A 15,996-nucleotide genomic window follows, 5' to 3' on the forward strand; every position below is an offset into this window, starting at 1 on the left:
GTGTTGTGGTCATGTGGTGCTACCATGTTGTGTTGTCATGTTGTGTTGCTGCCATGCTATGTTATTTTCATGTTGTGTTGCTACCATGCTGTGTTGTCATGTGGTGCTGCCATGTTGTGCTGTTGTCTTTGGTCTCTCTTTATATAGTGTTGTGGTGTCGTGATGTGTGTTTTGTCCTACATTTTTAATCCCAGCCCCTGTCCCTGCAGGAATCCTTTTGCCTCTTGGGAGGCCGTCATTGTAAATAAGAATTTGTTTTTAACTGACTTAGTTAAATAAAGGTTCAATGAAATAAAAACATTTATTTGAACTATTCTACAGTTAATGAAACTGATGCTAACATGCTGCCAACAGTTTAGCTTCCTCCGCTGTCCAACTACCCCATACTGGGCTTGAACCAGTGATCCTCTGATCAGAAACACAAGTAACCGTGCTCCTTGACAATGCCCAAGGGTTTGAGCCACCCAATGTTCCCTCTTGGATGGCTCCATCCATGACACTTCAAGCTAGCTGTGGAGTGAGCTTATGGCAACGTTCTTAACTCTGCTACGCTAGCACACCTGATTACACTTCTCAACTAAATCCAGTGGACCCCTCCCAGGCAGACCGGTGGCCCAGGGACCCATCCCAAGCAGACCAGTGGCCCAGGGACCCCTCCCAGGCAGACCGGTGGCCCAGAGACCCCTCCCAGGCAGACCGGTGGCCCAGGGACCCCTCCCAGGCAGACCGGTGGCCCAGGGACCCCTCCCAGGCAGACCGGTGGCCCAGGGACCCCTCCCAGGCAGACCAGTGGCCCAGGGACCCCTCCCAGGCAGACCGGTGGCCCAGGGACCCCTCCCAGGCAGACCGGTGGCCCAGGGACCCCTCCCAGGCAGACCGGTGGCCCCGGGACCCCTCCCAGGCAGACCGGTGGCCCCGGTACCCCTCCCAGGCAGACCAGCAGCCCCGGGACCCCTCCCAGGCAGACCAGTCGCCCAGGGAATCCTCCCAGGCAAACCGGTGGCCCAGGGACCCCTCCCAGGCAGACCAGTGGCCCAGGGACCCTATTAGCAGGTGCTTTGTCAAAGCCTATGTCAGATACTACAGAGAGTGTAATTGGCTCAATATTAGGAGTTAAGAAATAAAGTTGACATCATTAGAAAGATGAGATTCTCCTCTTCTCTACTGTAAACTCTTAGAAAGATGATATTCTCCTCTTTTCTACTGTAAACTCTTAGAAATAAGATATTCTCCTCTTCTCTACTGTAAACTCTTAGAAAGATGATATTCTCCTCTTTTCTACTGTAAACTCTTAGAAATAAGATATTCTCCTCTTCTCTACTGTAAACTCTTAGAAAGATGATATTCTCCTCTTTTCTACTGTAAACTCTTAGAAAGATGATATTCTCCTCTACTGTAAACTCTTAGAAAGATGATATTCTCCTCTTTTCTACTGTAAACTCTTAGAAATAAGATATTCTCCTCTTCTCTACTGTAAACTCTTAGAAAGATGATATTCTCCTCTACTGTAAACTCTTAGACAGATGAGATTCTCCTCCTCTACTGTAAACTCTTAGAAAGATGATATTCTCCTCTTTTCTACTGTAAACTCTGAGAAATAAGATATTCTCCTCTTCTCTACTGTAAACTCTGAGAAAGATGATATTCTCCTCTACTGTAAACTCTTAGAAAGATGATATTCTCCTCTTTTCTACTGTAAACTCTTAGAAATAAGATATTCTCCTCTTCTCTACTGTAAACTCTTAGAAATATGATATTCTCCTCTACTGTAAACTCTTAGAAAGATGATATTCTCCTCTTCTCTACTGTAAATTGTTAGAAAGATGATATTCTCCTCTTCTCTACTGTAAACTCTTAGAAAGATGATATTCTCCTCTACTGTAAACTCTTAGAAAGATGATATTCTCCTCTTCTCTACTGTAAACTCTTAGAAAGATGATATTCTCCTCTTCTCTACTGTAAATTGTTAGAAAGATGATATTCTCCTCTTTTCTACTGTAAACTCTTAGAAATAAGATATTCTCCTCTTTTCTACTGTAAACTCTTAGAAATAAGATATTCTCCTCTTCTCTACTGTAAACTCTTAGAAATATGATATTCTCCTCTACTGTAAACTCTTAGAAAGATGATATTCTCCTCTTCTCTACTGTAAATTGTTAGAAAGATGATATTCTCCTCTTCTCTACTGTAAACTCTTAGAAAGATGATATTCTCCTCTACTGTAAACTCTTAGAAATAAGATATTCTCCTCTTCTCTACTGTAAACTCTTAGAAAGATGATATTCTCCTCTACTGTAAACTCTTAGAAAGATGATATTCTCCTCTTTTCTACTGTAAACTCTTAGAAATAAGATATTCTCCTCTTCTCTACTGTAAACTCTTAGAAATATGATATTCTCCTCTACTGTAAACTCTTAGAAAGATGATATTCTCCTCTTCTCTACTGTAAATTGTTAGAAAGATGATATTCTCCTCTTCTCTACTGTAAACTCTTAGAAAGATGATATTCTCCTCTACTGTAAACTCTTAGAAAGATGATATTCTCCTCTTCTCTACTGTAAACTCTTAGAAAGATGATATTCTCCTCTTCTCTACTGTAAATTGTTAGAAAGATGATATTCTCCTCTTCTCTACTGTAAACTCTTAGAAAGATGATATTCTCCTCTTTTCTACTGTAAACTCTTAGAAATAAGATATTCTCCTCTTTTCTACTGTAAACTCTTAGAAATAAGATATTCTCCTCTTCTCTACTGTAAACTCTTAGAAATATGATATTCTCCTCTACTGTAAACTCTTAGAAAGATGATATTCTCCTCTTCTCTACTGTAAATTGTTAGAAAGATGATATTCTCCTCTTCTCTACTGTAAACTCTTAGAAAGATGATATTCTCCTCTACTGTAAACTCTTAGAAAGATGATATTCTCCTCTTCTCTACTGTAAACTCTTAGAAAGATGATATTCTCCTCTTCTCTACTGTAAATTGTTAGAAAGATGATATTCTCCTCTTCTCTACTGTAAACTCTTAGAAAGATGATATTCTCCTCTTTTCTACTGTAAACTCTTAGAAATAAGATATTCTCCTCTTCTCTACTGTAAACTCTTAGAAAGATGATATTCTCCTCTTCTCTACTGTAAATTGTTAGAAAGATGATATTCTCCTCTTCTCTACTGTAAACTCTTAGAAAGATGATATTCTCCTCTTTTCTACTGTAAACTCTTAGAAATAAGATATTCTCCTCTTCTCTACTGTAAACTCTTAGAAAGATGATATTCTCCTCTACTGTAAACTCTTAGACAGATGAGATTCTCCTCCTCTACTGTAAACTCTTAGAAAGATGATATTCTCCTCTTTTCTACTGTAAACTCTTAGAAATAAGATATTCTCCTCTTCTCTACTGTAAACTCTTAGAAAGATGATATTCTCCTCTACTGTAAACTCTTAGAAAGATGATATTCTCCTCTTTTCTACTGTAAACTCTTAGAAATAAGATATTCTCCTCTTCTCTACTGTAAACTCTTAGAAATATGATATTCTCCTCTACTGTAAACTCTTAGAAAGATGATATTCTCCTCTTCTCTACTGTAAATTGTTAGAAAGATGATATTCTCCTCTTCTCTACTGTAAACTCTTAGAAAGATGATATTCTCCTCTACTGTAAACTCTTAGAAAGATGATATTCTCCTCTTCTCTACTGTAAACTCTTAGAAAGATGATATTCTCCTCTTCTCTACTGTAAATTGTTAGAAAGATGATATTCTCCTCTTCTCTACTGTAAACTCTTAGAAAGATGATATTCTCCTCTTTTCTACTGTAAACTCTTAGAAATAAGATATTCTCCTCTTCTCTACTGTAAACTCTTAGAAAGATGATATTCTCCTCTTCTCTACTGTAAATTGTTAGAAAGATGATATTCTCCTCTTCTCTACTGTAAACTCTTAGAAAGATGATATTATCCCCTTCTCTACGGTAAACTTAGAAAAAAGATATTCTCCATATTGTCTACTGTAAACTCTTAGACAGATGAGATTCTCCTCTTCTCTACTGTAAACTCTTAGAAAGATGAGATTCTCCTCTTCTCTACGGTAAACTCTTAGAAAAAATATATTCTCCATATTGTCTACTGTAAACTCTTAGAGAAAAGGATCCCAAAAGGGTTCTTCAGCTGTGCCGATAGGACAACACTTTTTGGTTTGAGGTACAAACCCTTTTGGGTTCCATGTAGAACCCTTTTTGGTTCCATGTAGAACCCTTTTTGGTTCCAGGTAGAACCCTTTTTGGTTCCAGGTAGAACCCTTTTTGGTTCCAGGTAGAACCCTTTTTGGTTCCAGGTAGAACCCTTTTTGGTTCCATGTAGAACCCTTTTTGGTTCCCGGTAGAACCCTTTTTGGTTCCATGTAGAACCCTTTTTGGTTCCAGGTAGAACCCTTTTTGGTTCCAGGTAGAACCCTTTTTGGTTCCAGGTAGAACCCTCTTGGGTTCCATGTAGAACCCTCTTGGGTTCCATGTAGAACCCTTTTTGGTTCCAGGTAGAACCCTCTTGGGTTCCATGTAGAACCCTTTTTGGTTCCAGGTAGAACCCTCTGTAGAAAGGCTTCTACATGGAACCCCAAGATTTCTACCTGGAACCAAAAAAAGGTTCTTCAGAGGGGTCACCATAATGGGACAGTCGAAGAACCCTTTAAGGTTCTAGATAGCAACTTTCTTTCTAAGAGTGTAGGCAGGCAATTAAAAAACATATTTCGTTGTTGCTAATAATATTCATAAAAACATTGAACTAAAAATGTATTTTTTTTTTTTTTTGGTTGCAGACTCCCTGCAGTACCTACATGGAACCCTATAGGGCCAGACCCCAGATTGAATATCCCTGAACTAAAATATACACAACTTCAGTCCCACACGGTTTAACGTTATAGTACCGTGAGACAGAAAGATTATGATGAAGATAAATAAATGTCTCCTTCAGATTCATACTGACACTATTATGATGTTAAATTAATGTAGGAGTGTATAACACATTAGATCTGGTAGAAGATAATAGAAACCCCAAAAATATGCGTTTTTTTTTGTATCATCTTAGAAATGCAAGAGAAATTCCATACATAGAGATAGGATTCTAGGTGTAATTTAGATGTTGTCCACAAGATGGCAGCAATGTGTGTGCAACATTTCAGACTGATCCAGTGAAGAATTACATCACTTCCCAACATTTTGTATCAAGTCTGCCAGGAGTTTGCCCGAACGTGCCGAATTGGTCAATTGATACATTTTCAAGTACATAACTATAGAGAACATACAAAAATGTTATGGTAATAAAAAATTCAAGTTTACACACTCCAAAGAATGTCATACATGATGGATCATTAGTTTCCCTACAGAAAATACACTAACCTTCACACATCTAGATGGCAGGGACTGCAGTGGGGTCAAACTGTAGAACCCAGTTTCTACATTTGAATATAGAAATTAATTTTTTCAAGCAAAACTAGACTACATTTTATCTCTGGGACCCTCAGGATGACAAATCAGAGCAAGATTACTGAATGTAAGTACATTATTTACCTTCAGAGGTAAATGTATCAAACCAATTGCCGAGATAAAGTGTTGTTGTGCACTTTCCTCAGACAATAGCATGGTATTTTTGTTGTTGTAATAGCTACTGTAAATTGGACACTGCAGTTAGATTAACAAGAATATTAAGCAACAACTGTCCCGGTTTATGGACACCGATCCTGTAGACTTTTGTCTAGCACTATTTTACTCAGCATGACGAAGAAGAAAATTACGAGGAAAGGAGAGAAATCACACTAAATCATCTTTATAACGCTCTTTCAGAATGCTGTGATTGGCTTGAATGTCTAGCCTGGTGCCAGATCTGTTTGGCAATCGGGCTATTGAAAGTCATGTTGAGTCACGTAACTTCTTCATACCTTCTCTCCAGTTTCCCAGCTAAGCTCTTGTTCCTCATACCTTCTCTCCAGTTTCCCAGCTAAGCTCTTGTACCTCATACCTTCTCTCCAGTTTCCCAGCTAAGCTCTTGTACCTCATACCTTCTCTCCAGAATGTTCATGATGTACCTGCAACAACTGTTGACAGACATAGCTGGTAAATTCTCTCTGGCTATCTACTCTGATTTCAAAGTATTCTCGTCTGTGTGGCAGAGCGCAGAATAACTGACGAAGTTACGAACACTCAACATCCGTTGAATATGGCCAGTGTCAGTAAACGTTGGCAAAAAAAGCATAATTAAATTGTTGCCAGCAGTACAGTTAGTCACCAACACTCTAGATAACATAAAAACAGCCTAACCAGCTCTGCTAGGGCGAGTAAAATGGTCAGAGTGGTCACTCTCATTTGTGTCTGGAAGTAGCTAGCAAGCTAGCCAACGTTAACCAGTTTGCTTGGGTGCTTGACTGCTAGGACAGAACGCTTGGATGAATCCTAATCCTTGGCCAGATCATCATGTTAGAGTAGCGAAATAAATCTGGTCCATGAAGACTACCTACAGTATCTAAACTGGAACAACTCTCTCACTAACAGTTGATATAAATCTGGTCCATGAAGACTACCTACAGTATCTAAACTGGAACAACTCTCTCACTAACAGTTGATATAAATCTGGTCCATGAAGACTACCTACAGTATCTAAACTGGAACAACTCTCTCACTAACAGTTGATATAAATCTGGTCCATGAAGACTACCTACAGTATCTAAACTGGAACAACTCTCTCACTAACGGTTGATATAAATCTGGTCCATGAAGACTACCTACAGTATCTAAACTGGAACAACTCTCTCACTAACAGTTGATATAAATCTGGTCCATGAAGACTACCTACAGTATCTAAACTGGAACAACTCTCTCACTAACAGTTGATATAAATCTGGTCCATGAAGACTACCTACAGTATCTAAACTGGAACAACTCTCTCACTAACAGTTGATATAAATCTGGTCCATGAAGACTACCTACAGTATCTAAACTGGAACAACTCTCTCACTAACAGTTGATATAAATCTGGTCCATGAAGACTACCTACAGTATCTAAACTGGAACAACTCTCTCACTAACAGTTGATATAAATCTGGTCCATGAAGACTACCTACAGTATCTAAACTGGAACAACTCTCTCACTAACGGTTGATATAAATCTGGTCCATGAAGACTACCTACAGTATCTAAACTGGAACAACTCTCTCACTAACAGTTGATATAAATCTGGTCCATGAAGACTACCTACAGTATCTAAACTGGAACAACTCTCTCACTAACAGTTGATATAAATCTGGTCCATGAAGACTACCTACAGTATCTAAACTGGAACAACTCTCTCACTAACAGTTGATATAAATCTGGTCCATGAAGACTACCTACAGTATCTAAACTGGAACAACTCTCTCACTAACGGTTGATATAAACCTGCTCCATGAAGACTACCTACAGTATCTAAACTGGAACAACTCTCTCACTAACAGTTGATATAAATCTGGTCCATGAAGACTACCTACAGTATCTAAACTGGAACAACTCTCTCACTAACGGTTGATATAAACCTGCTCCATGAAGACACCCTACAGTATCTAAACTGGAACAACTCTCTCACTAACAGTCAATATAAATTCAAGCACTTACAGATTGGATTAGGTCAGAAAAAAATAGTATTATCTTTGTGTAGCATTATCAAAAACAATGTACATGTGAAAACACAAATATTGAAACAAACAATCTTTAAAAACCTACCTGCAACAGAGCATACTGGGAAATATGACAATGAGGCCCCTCCCACATAGATTGAACGCCCTGTCCTCTGGATACTCTTAATGAAGTTAAAAGTATTCTGTTCCAATGAACGCCAGTCATCGACACTAACTCCAGGGACCATATAACTCTCTTGAGGGTTGAGGTAACTCTAATTTCAATTATCCTTAATTTACTGAGGCAGAGAAATGTAACGCACACACACCCCACATACAGGGCCTTCAGAAAGTATTCACACACCTTGACTTAAAAAATATATAATTTTGTTTTACAGCCTGATTCTTACATTTATTACATTGAAATGTTGTGTCACTGGTCTACACACAATACCCCATAATGTCAAAGTGGAATTCTGCTTTTAGACATTTTTACAGATTAATTAAAAATGAAAAGCTGAAATGTCTTGAGTCAATAAGTATTCAACCCCTTTGTTATGACAATCCTAAATAATTCAAAAGTAAAAATGTGCTTAACAAGCCACATAATAAGTTGCATGGACTCACTGTGTGCAATAATAGAGTTGAACGTGTTTTTTTATGACTTCCTCATCTCTCTACCCGACACATACAATTATCTGGAAGGTCCCTCTGTCGAGCAGTGAATTTCAAAAACAGATTCAACCACAAAGACCAGGGAGATTTTCCAATGCCTCGCAATGAAGGGAACCTATTGGTAGATGGGTAAAAAAAGAAAATACAAACATTGAATATCCCTTTGAGCATGGTGAAGCTATTCATTACACTTTGGATGGTGTATCAATACACCCAGTCACTACAAAGATACAGGCATCCTTCCTAACTCAGTTGCCAGAGATGAAGGAAACTGCTCAGGGATTTCACCATGAGGCCAATAGGGACTTTTAAACAGTTACAGAGTTTACACAACAACACATCACTGAGTACCACTCCTCATATTTTCAAGCATGGTGGTGGGTGCATCATGTTATGGGTATGCTTGTCATCGTTAAGGATTAGAGTGCATGGTGGTGTCTGCATCATGTTATGGGTATGCTTGTCATCGTTAAGGATTAGAGTGCATGGTGGTGTCTGCATCATGTTATGGGTATGCTTGTCATCGTTAAGGACTGGGGAGTTTTTTAGGAATAAAATAAACAATACAGCTACGCACAGGCAAAATCCTAGACGAAAACCTGGTTGTCTGCTTTCAAACAGACACTGGGAGACAAACTCACCTTTCAGCAGGACAATAACCTAAAACAAACATGCCAAGACGACATTGAATGTTCCTGAGTGGCCTAGTTACAGTTTCGATTTAAATCGTCTTAACTATCTTGAAAATACTCTAAAAAGGGCTGTCTATCAATGATCAACAACCAACTTGACAGAGGTTGAAGAATTCAAAAAAGGATCATGTGCAAATATTGTACAATCCAGGTTTGCAAATCTCTTAGAGACTTACCCAGAAAGACTCACAGCTATAATCACCGCCAAAGGTGATTCTAACATGTATTGACTCAGGGGTGTGAATACTTATGTAAATTATGTCATTATGGGGTATTGTGTGTAGATGGGTGAGAAAAAAAATCTATTTAATCCGTTTTGAATTCAGGCTGTAACACAACAACATGTGGAATAAGTCAAGGGGTATAAATACTTTCTGAAGGCCCGGAACCTGAGTCACCTCTATTACACCCACTGCTCCGTAGCCGACTGTACTACAACAGACGCTGTACGAAGGAGAATCACAGTGAAACACTATGGGCCACCTCATGTCTGTTAAATACTGATACCTCGCTCCTTCTCTCACACACAACCACACAAAAAACACTCTCGCAAGAAACACATTGGACACACTAAAGGAGACCGGAGTCCCATAACTTTTACTATATAATAGTGTGGAACAAATTCTCCATTGACGTTTAGTATATAAATACAGATGTGGGACGGAGGCTAAGAATTAAGGTTAACAGAGGAGAGAAAGACGAGACACACACAGATAAATTACATTAGATTCTGTGGTCTTACTAACTTGGTGGAGTCGGCTTACTTCCTTCTTCCTGGTTAAAGAGAACACTGCCCCGCTGCTACACTCTCTGTCCCACCCCACCCCTCTCTGCTTCCTGTAGGAGGGGTCGCTGCAGCTGACGAGTTCCATAAAAACACACACACACACACACACACACACACACACACACACACACACACACACACACACACACATTGAAACCTGAGTTGTTGCAGCCTCCGTCACTGCCTCACTGTCAACCCAGCAGTATGAAGAGGGTTCAGATTCACAAAATAACAAGTCTGTACAGTAGTTAAGGAAAAAATGGCAGTTAAGAAAAAATGTATTCTTAAGAAAGTTTTGTGAATCCAGAAAAGCAAACTGAAGAGAAAGAACATGTTTAGCAACTTCTTGTGGAACGTTACAGCTTTTTAGTTCTGAGTTGGTTATATGTTTATCTGTGTCTCGTCTAATCTTGTTCCCCCTCTCCGGTGCTCGACGTCGCAGGTCTACTAACCACAGTCCTTGCAACCTATTATTACCACACCTGGAAACCCCCATTACAACACCTGGTAACCCTCATTACAACACCTGGCGACCCTCATGACAACACCTGGCGACCCTCATGACAACACCTGGCGACCCTCATGACCACACCTGGCGATCCTCATTACCACACCTGGCGACCCTCATTACCACACCTGGTGACCCTCATTACCACACCTGGTGACCCTCATTACCACACCTGGTGACCCTCATTACCACACCTGGTGACCCTCATTACAACACCTGGTGACCCTCATTACCACACCTGGTGACCCTCATTACAACACCTGGCAACCCTCATTACAACACCTGGCAACCCTCATTACAACACCTGACAATCCTCATTACAACACCTGGCGACCCTCATTACAACACCTGGCGACCCTCATTACTACACCTGGCAACCCTCATTACCACACCTGGCAACCCTCATTACTCTACCTGGCGACCCTCATTACAACACCTGGCAACCCTCATTACCACACCTGGCAACCCTCATTACCATACCTGGCAACCCTCATTACCACACCTGGCAACCCTCATTACCACACCTGGCAACCCTCATTACAACACCTGGTAAACCTTATTACAACACCTGGCAACCCTCATTACAACACCTGGTAAACCTTATTACAACACCTGGCAACCCTCAATACTACACCTGGCAACCCTCAATACAACACCAGCGCCCATCATGATTGGACACCACCCTGCAGCTGGATCACCCCGTCCTGCCCCTAGAGGTGCACCACTCTGCAGCTGGATCACCCCGTCCTGCCCCTAGAGGTGCACCACTCTGCAGCTGGATCACCCCGTCCTGCCCCTAGAGGTGCACCACTCTGCAGCTGGATCACCCCGTCCTGCCCCTAGAGGTGCACCACTCTGCAGCTGGATCACCCCGTCCTGCCCCTAGAGGTGCACCACTCTGCAGCTGGATCACCCCATCCTGCCCCTAGAGGTGCACCACTCTGCAGCTGGATCACCCCGTCCTGCCCCTAGAGGTGCACCACTCTGCAGCTGGATCACCCCGTCCTGCCCCTAGAGGTGCACCACTCTGCAGCTGGCTCACCCCGTCCTGCCCCTAGAGGTGCACCACTCTGCAGCTGGATCACCCCGTCCTGCCCCTAGAGGTGCACCACTCTGCAGCTGGATCACCCCGTCCTGCCCCTAGAGGTGCACCACCCTGCAGCTGGATCACCCCGTCCTGCCCCTAGAGGTGCACCACCCTGCAGCTGGATCACCCCGTCCTGCCCCTAGAGGTGCACCACCCTGCAGCTGGATCACCCCGTCCTGCCCCTAGAGGTGCACCACTCTGCAGCTGGATCACCCCGTCCTGCCCCTAGAGGTGCACCACCCTGCAGCTGGATCACCCCGCCCTGCCCCTAGAGGTGCACCACCCTGCAGCTGGATCACCCCGTCCTGCCCCTAGAGGTGCACCACCCTGCAGCTGGATCACCCCGTCCTGCCCCTAGAGGTGCACCACTCTGCAGCTGGATCACCCCGTCCTGCCCCTAGAGGTGCACCACCCTGCAGCTGGGTCATAACGTGGTATGGTTAAAAGATTCAGCCATCTACTCAAACCTTAGGTTTATGGCCTCCTCTCAAACCTTGGCCCTCTCGTTATCGAGGTAAGCTGGTCTGGTGATAGAAAACCCGGGTGGTGGTTTTATTTGGAAGAGCAGAAAAGGGCCTGTCCCAGGACGCCAGACCATAACTGTGCTCATGGGCGGTCCTCTGATTTAGTTAAACTCCAAAAGGGGAATTGGAGTTTCCTTCATTAAAATGTTCAAAATCACATTACACAATTTCACAAACAGTATCATCCTCATTCATCTTATACAACAATTAGATGTAAGCCTCATATCTGAGGCTATTGTATAAACAACGTTATGGTAATGTGGCCGTCTTGTCTCTCATGAGTTTCACAAAATTGTACCAAATGGACCAGTTCGTAGCTGGATTCTTCACCGATCTTTTATACCTTCTCCAGAACATAAATGTTGTTCGGACCTCCAGTTCTGTGAGGTGGAAGAAATTCCTTTGTTCTCTCAATGAAAACTCACTCTCTCTCTATACTGTGGCCATGAGGACATAATCTCCTCCAGGAATTTATGACCTGAGGTCGCAGAAGCCTGAGTGTAGGAGACAGAGGGGGATGGTGCTCGCTGTACCCAAAGAGGGCAACGTCATGACAATATGGAGAATCAGTGTATATTGTTACATTCTCCCCTTCTGACAACCTGCGGGCCTCGGGCCAATGCATGTAACTCCGCCCCCTGGGCTGACACCGATGCGGACAGTGGGCCAGCCTTCCCTATTCCCCTGTCATCATCACACACAGCATACCCCGTTACTCTCTTCCCTTCTATGGTCATGTAACTAGAGCCATCTGTAAACAATACTTGTCCCGATTCCAATGCTGTCTCTTGCAAATCAGGCTTTGGAGTAATCTGATCTGGGTTACATGTGATTCACCCTCCCCAGGCAACGGCATTACCGTCGCAGGATTCAAAGCACCAATCTTATGAACTTGTAGATTCTCCTCATTTAATGTTAACTTCCATTTTGTCCATCTTGCGTTAGTAACATGTTGTGCTTTCGTGATGTTAACTATGGTTATGTGGAACAAACAAATCCACCTTTTGACGCTTTGTAATGGAAGCCGTGTTATGCAACACCATTTCTGTCGCCTGTAGCGCCCTAAGGCACGGTGGGCATTGCCACCGAGTCTAAGAATTTACTCCAGTACATTCTCTCTTCCCCAATGATTTTGCGTAACCACTGCGCTACAATGTCCTTCCTGTTCATGAACAAAAATTGTAAAAATGTTCGGCTTTCGCCGTTCTTACTGGCAATTTTCATTTGTTACCTTTTAAAATCCATTCTCCCGGCATCTCGCAAAGATTATCCAACCCCATAATTGGTTCTATTCCCGTAGCCATGTAAAATTATCCTGGTATTGTTACTGGTCCAATGTTCAATACTGTAGGTAATTGAATCGCCTTAGATTGTGCCCCTGTTACTCCACTGAATGTGATACCTTTTCCTGTCGCAAATTTAGCCAATTGTTCATCGTAAGGAATCAGTGATATTTGAGCGCCTGTATCTATTGGAAAGTTGTGAGACGTGACCTCCTACGTCTCCTTTCACAAACCGTCATCTCTATGAACCACTATTGATCGAACGGAGGCACTGCTATGTAAAATGTTCCTGTCCCGCTGCCTTCAAGAGGGTTTGTTGCTGCTCTTTTGACAAAGACAAACGCTTGTATAGCAGCATTTCCTCCAAAGGCAGCAGGTTCCATTAACACCCTACACTCCCTTTTCCAATGACCAACAGCACCACATCTAAAACAGGACTCTGTTGATTTTCCCTTGTCTTACTTGGGCCATTGAAACCACTGTTAGTGACTTTCACTATGGCAGCATTAACCACTCGTACAGCTGTGGAGTAAACTGAATTAGATTCTACTCTCAACGCTGCTTGCACTATGTCATCCCAGTGAGAATGCTGATCCACTACCCCTGCAACAGCCGTTTTGTTTCCAGGTTTCAAACCTGTCATCAAAGCTGACGTACAAATTCCTGCATTTGGATCATATCTGTCCCCATTGTCAGGTTAGTACGCAACGCATCATCCATCCGATCCAAATAATCCCCTATTCCTTCTTTCGCACCCCGAGTACAGTTACTAATTTTACTCGCATCTGGTCGAAACAAAAACATTCTCAACTGTAGTTAAGAATCCCTCAATTTCGTCATTTGCTGTCGCTGGGTCACACGCTTCTCGTCCTGGGGACCAAGCCGACGTTCGATATCCCTGGGCGAGTGTTGGCAACGTGGCAACAGCGAGCGTACAATATGATCGTAGTCACCAGCATGGAACACAAAAATTCTACCCTGTCTCCTCAAGAAACTGCTAAATTCCTGTCCCTCCCTTACTGAATCCGGTGCCTCTTTCGTCATACGACGTATTTGGCTCACGCTCAGTGGCTGATGGTGATGCTGTATCCGTACTTGGGGCTGCGTGTCATCTGGAATAGGGTCGTCCTCCCCTGGTACGATTTGTCCCGGATAATATGCAACTGGGGTGGTGTGTGTTCGTACGGGTCGCACCTCTATATTCACCTGGATCATGCTGATCAACTACCCGGGACCATTATGTCCGGACTCGTAATGTGCCTGTACCCTGCCTCTCGCAACCCATATAGTTCTTTTTCCTCTTTAAGAGAGGGGTATAATGGTGGCCCATCAGTTGCGACCTGTTTCACCTTGTAGCATTTGGCGAACGGCGGAGGAGTTGCAGTATATACTCCTCCACACGTATTCTGATACTGTTGAAGCGTAACCCTGAGTTGTTTAATTGGGTTTATTCCTCAAGGTCTTTCTCTAACTCTTGATTTAGGTTTTGACTCTTTTCTAGCTCATTAGCCAATTCCTGCTTCTGTTCATCTAATCTACGCCCATGCCCTTCGGATATGCCTCGCCGCAAAGTCTACAGGGAGAGCTTGAAAATTCAAGCCACTTTGGTGCTGCCATAGAGTTATATTACAAGTGCCCATCCAAGAAGGCTCAAGGTCATTGGCCACAGATAAAATGTCAAATCACATTATATCACGCGTAGCTTTCATTGGACTGATCATGTCAACATCATACTTTCAAAATCTTAGCTAGCAGGCTAGACAAGCAGTCATCATGAATCAAGTCGATAATCTACTGGCAAATCCTTTTCAATCCTTGTCATATGAAAATAAATTATAGATTAAACATATCAGTGGTCATCAGCCATTGGACATAAACATTACACAACAAGTTGGAAATCGAAAACTCAACAATGAATGGTTTGGAAGGAATCACTGGCTAACTGCAAGCGTTGCAAAGCAATCACTTGCCTGCTATTCAGTGGAGTGGGTGTGTGGTCCAAGTCTGGGTTTAAGGGTCTCATTTCCAAGCTTAAAGGATAAACATTCACACGCAACACCATGGGACATAACATGTTGAATACAGCAGGAGTGAATAAGAGGTTTTACATCTCTGTTAATTTACCAGTACATTTTATTCAGTGTGGACAGGCTCCCTGTTTGAAAGGGGACACTGTTTTGACACACCACCTGTGAGCTCCGTAGTTATTATTGCTCCAGGACAGGGAAAAAGACCGCTGGTCATTCCAACACCAGGCAAAACGCCGAGGAGGACAGCACTGCCGTTGATTTGGATCAAATTAGTTCATTAAAAGAGGTGGGTTAGGGTTTTGCATTGTAGTGAGTTTTCTATATTGTCAAATGCTCAACAATATAGGCTGAGATAATGTTGGAGCAAGGATGCAAAAACAATAACGGAGCTATAACGGTTTGTTGAGGCTATTATTATTATCCTAAAAGGTTGAATACATTGGCCATGCTCTCAATCCAACATGACTTCTGCCGTATTCAGGAAAATCTCATCTGGGAAATCTCAGACTTCAGTGAGTTCAAGACAACTGGGAACTGAAAAAAAAACAGTCATCCAACTCGGAATTCCCAAGTCAGGAACTCAGGCCTCTTTCTAGAGCTCTGACCTAAAGATCACTGACGTCATGTTTCAACCTTGTTTTTTTCAGAGTTCCCAGTTGTCTTGAAAGCAGCATAAATCCAGAGCATGCCAGACTTTGATGACAAAATTTGCCCACAAGGACCACCGTGCCACCTTCCTGTTCAAGTGAGCATAGCACAACAAGGTGAGTCCAA

General features: G+C 42.4%; 1 protein-coding gene across 4 annotated transcripts in view; it reads right to left on the reverse strand.

The window, feature by feature from the left end:
- The window catches only part of dnase1l1 (deoxyribonuclease I-like 1), a 22,735-nt gene extending 12,845 nt beyond the window's left edge, over nucleotides 1-9,890 (reverse strand). For 2 of the 4 annotated variants that reach the window (XM_071349439.1, XM_071349438.1), the window contains exon 1: nucleotides 9,750-9,890. In XM_071349439.1, coding sequence (XP_071205540.1) covers nucleotides 9,750-9,875 — 126 coding nt within the window. In that variant the 5' untranslated portion in view covers nucleotides 9,876-9,890. Of the gene's footprint in view, nucleotides 1-9,725 lie in introns of all 4 variants that reach the window. The other 2 variants (XM_071349442.1, XM_071349440.1) reach the window with 2 other exon arrangements.
- Between the last annotated feature and the right edge of the window lie 6,106 nt (nucleotides 9,891-15,996).

The sequence above is a fragment of the Salvelinus alpinus genome, chromosome 17, assembly GCF_045679555.1.
Source record: "Salvelinus alpinus chromosome 17, SLU_Salpinus.1, whole genome shotgun sequence".
Classification (NCBI taxonomy): Eukaryota; Metazoa; Chordata; class Actinopteri; order Salmoniformes; family Salmonidae; genus Salvelinus; species Salvelinus alpinus.